Genomic DNA, 3,768 nt, shown 5'->3' with positions numbered 1-3,768 from the left:
TATACTTGAAAGAACAGTCAGGAGCATGTGCTCAAGTTTGACACCGATTTGGGTACCCTCCACCCTATCTTAACTGAATGCCGTGTTATCAAATCTGAAATGGAGCTTGTCCTCATTCAATATGATAATGATGTTAGCTCAGAAGCACACATTCAATATGCAAGACTGGTTGTTAATTCTAAGCTAGTCAAACACTGAATTGTTTTAAGTTACTGTTCCCATGCCAAAGCTGGAAATATGAAAGAACATCTACAAGACATTTTTGCAAAAGAAAACTACATCAAGAGCAATTTGCATATATGTGCTGTTAGTTTTTTTGCAATAATGGAAGAATGAAAAGGACCATATCATCATCATCTTCCTCTCTTCTCTTCCTAATATGATCTATACCCAATGACTTCATTTCAAAACTAATACCGAAGCAATCAACGAACAATGACAAGAATTACAGAGCTAATAAGAATTAGAGAGCTAAAAAGCCATAGTAAGTACAAGGCATACCAAACTTTGGAGCCTTAACGGGATCCCACGAAGGCGGCGGCTCGTCCATTCCCACTATAAACCATGGCTCAGGTACCTATTAAAAACAAATCAGTTGGTCTAAGGGTTATATAATCCAAGGACGGCTACAAATTAGAAAGACGCATCAGCGTACATCAATTAGAAGTTTTTTTCCTTTCTCCCTTAGATCATCAAAAGTTCTTGAGGATGAATTGATCACCAATGTCACATTACATCAATGAATCTTAAAGAAAAGAGGATGTGGCCATAATTTCAGAAAACAACTCAAGCACAACATGAGTAAGGACTTTTAGTAAGTAGAGTCAGATCATGATCATTTCCGGATGACGATCGATCACATTGTTCCAAGATATGTATAACTGTGTATCCATGCCATCTGTGCATGAAGAAATCAAACCGCCTATAAGATGGATCACAGCAAGTAAAGATGAAGAGATTACATAAATAACTACGCAAGAATTAATTACCCCAGGCTCAAGACTTTTTAAATGCGTATCTAACTGACGTTATACATAATTAAAGAACAGAAGACGTGGCTATAATTTAGAATGGAGCTAAAGAATAACAAGGTTACAGCTTCTGTGTAGTACAGTTGATCACAGCATAATTTCGGCCTTGAAGACTTCAGCTTGTACAGCTGGGCCAATTCTTGATGAGGTCTCGAACTATATTGCTACTGTATGCGATTCCGCGGCAAAGGAGTCAAGAACGATTCGTTCTCTTCCATCCATGAGCAGCTAATCCAATCCCCAAACAATCGGATTGATTGATTGATTTAGGATACATAAATCATAAATCAAGAACTCCAAGAAACTGAAAATGCTAGGTTAATGGTGAGACCAACGGTGATTGACAGTGACCCAAGCATATTAGAAAGAGAAAAGTCTATTTTTCGTCCATCGATTCTTCGGTTTGGTCACTTTTAGTCCCTCAACTCTAAAACCGGACAGATCACACCACGAACTCTTAAAACCAGCCACTTTTCGTCCCTGCGGGGTTTCGCCGCCAAGTCAACATAGTTTTGACCACGGGATGAACAGTGCACGGATGAACAGTAAAATCGCCCTATATATAGCTAGCTCACCTCGGGGTTGTTGGCGTCGAGGTAGGAGGGGTGGTCGGTCGACAGCAAATTCGAGTTGGGGTGGCCGGCGGCGAGCTTGGGGTCGGAGCCGTGCGGTAAGGAGGGTGCGAGCGGCCTCGGTCAACGCCTGATCCGACGGTTGGCTAGCACGGCGGCGACCGGTGGGTACGTATAGGGCCGGCGGCGGCGGTTGGTGGTACCGGAGAAGGTCTTCTTGAGCCTAGAGCCCCTCGCCTCCCACGCAGCGCGGTACCGTCTTCGACTCGAACTCGGGAATACCTGCTTGAGTCAAACTCGGCAACTCGTACGGTCGTGCCCTATAGTATAAATGCGAAGTCTAGGGTCAAAACTCACACGTCGATTGATTTCGAGTTGCCGGCTCTTGCTGCGGTCCACCGAGTACGATGCGCATCTCTTTGCCTTGGGACGTCGATGTCGATGGTCTACAGTCACAAGTCTATCCATTTGCAGTGGGACGTCGTCGTCTCAGCGAGGCTGATGGCTGCTGCTCCGGCAGCATCCTGGAGATCCCCAATGAGATGCTACAGGAAATCCTGATGAAGCTGCCGACCAAGGACGTGGCCCGGTCCTGCTGCGTCTCCCGGCAGTGGCGCAGCGTCGTCAGGGACCCCTCCTTCCGCAAGCTCCACGCAGCGAGCCATGCCGCGCTCTCGGCAGAGGCCGAGTTCTTGCTCCTATCCGGTGTACTATGCGAGCTCAGCCAGAGCATGAAGACGGGCATCTTCACCTTATCCTCGGACAAACCCATGTGCTCCATCGCCAAGCCCCACAGCGACGGCCTCCTCAACATCTGCAACGGCCTCCTCTGCTTCGTGCTAGAGGACCGCAAGGGTCAGGCGCCGGCGATGGTGTGCAACCCCGTCACCGGCGAGACGCTGGCGCTTCCCACGGCCCCTCCGCTCAGCAACAAGAACCATGTGTATTTCTTTGTCTTTGGGTTCAGTCCGCCCACCAACGAGTACAAGCTGTTCCGCTTCTCTTTCCCGCCATACTCGTACTCCTCCGAAGAGCGGGTGGACGTGGACGTCTACACCTTGGGTGACGCCCGCGGGTGGCGCAAAGACTCGTTCCTCTCACCCTCTCGCCCACCAAACAGAAGAAACAGCATTTCGAAGCCAGTGATGATCGATGGTAAACTTCACGTGGTCACCAAAGGCTGGAATGCACCTATGGGAGAGGAGGCTGCCGGAGTACTGGTAGTGGATGTGCCTGCCGAGACGTGCCGCGTTTACCCTCTCCCGAACGACCTCGTGACCTATCGATATGATAATCCGCTGGCCTTTGAGCTGAAGGGGCGTCTGTGCCTCGCCGCACACATGTTAAGCGGTGGTCGCCCCAAGGCCATCCGCTTCTGGGTCATGAGCATGGAGAACAAGGAGTCGGACAGCGAGAAGGAGCCGCACTGGGATTTGCGCTACAACTTCTTCGTGGAAGTGGAACATCCCTTCAACACCCGAAGGCCGTGGAGGAGGGTACCGTGGAGTGCATGGTTTCAATACGAGACACTCTGCTACACGCGCAGCGACACCTTGCACAGGTATGACACGAGGTCGTCCATTCCTGACCACGGTCGATTGCTACAGTGGAACAAACAGCTCCAGACGACTACAATATCATACAAATGGCGATGGATGATATATCGGGGTTACCGTCCCACTCTGCTCTCGCCACGCGTCTTCGAATTGCCGCCGTCCCAAGACGAGACGATGATGGACATATGCTCCTAAGGAATTTTGGTTTATCCTATAAGTTTTTTGTTTGGGTTTTCTAATTAAATTTTGAATAATGTACCAGGATTGAAACTTATACTGTGTTTGATTATTCTGTACCACCATTTTGCTGCTGAGCATGAAAACAATTTTCGAACATCCTTTAGGCCTTGTTCGGCACAAGCTTTTTTTCAGCCCCCAAGGGGTTGGGGATTGTAGGGGATTTGGTGATCCCCTTCCCTTCACCCAATCCTCTGAAATCCCCCACATTCCCTCACATTCCAATCCCCCACATTCCCTTGCACATACAAATATTGTTTCACAGGTGGGGATTGCCTTAATTTGTACTACTCCCTCAATTCCAAAATATAGTGCACCCACGTTTCCCTAGGTCCAACTTTGCATTTAACCAGCGAGACCAACTGCGGCGGA

General features: G+C 48.6%; 1 protein-coding gene across 1 annotated transcript; it reads left to right on the top strand.

Annotated features, from left to right (window-relative positions):
- The first annotated feature begins 2,010 nt into the window (after positions 1–2,010).
- On the top strand, positions 2,011–3,473 carry LOC109743152 (putative F-box protein At5g50220). The gene is made up of 2 exons (XM_020302228.1): positions 2,011–3,164; positions 3,422–3,473. The coding sequence occupies exons 1-2, from the start codon at positions 2,011–2,013 to the stop codon at positions 3,471–3,473; spliced, it is 1,206 nt and encodes a 401-aa protein (XP_020157817.1).
- Positions 3,474–3,768: the final 295 nt, after the last annotated feature.

This window comes from Aegilops tauschii, chromosome 2, assembly GCF_002575655.3.
Source record: "Aegilops tauschii subsp. strangulata cultivar AL8/78 chromosome 2, Aet v6.0, whole genome shotgun sequence".
NCBI lineage: Eukaryota > Viridiplantae > Streptophyta > Magnoliopsida > Poales > Poaceae > Aegilops > Aegilops tauschii.
Note: the sequence above shows the minus strand (reverse complement) of the source record. Positions and strands in the feature narration are given on the sequence as shown.

Bases quoted from the DNA above. Each gene is read 5' to 3' on its own strand.
- LOC109743152 (XM_020302228.1), top strand. From the start codon at position 2,011: ATGCGCATCTCTTTGCCTTGGGACGTCGATGTCGATGGTCTACAGTCA. The intron at 3,165-3,421 runs GTATGACACGAG...ATAATGTACCAG, and splicing joins CGCAGCGACACCTTGCACAG to GATTGAAACTTATACTGTGT.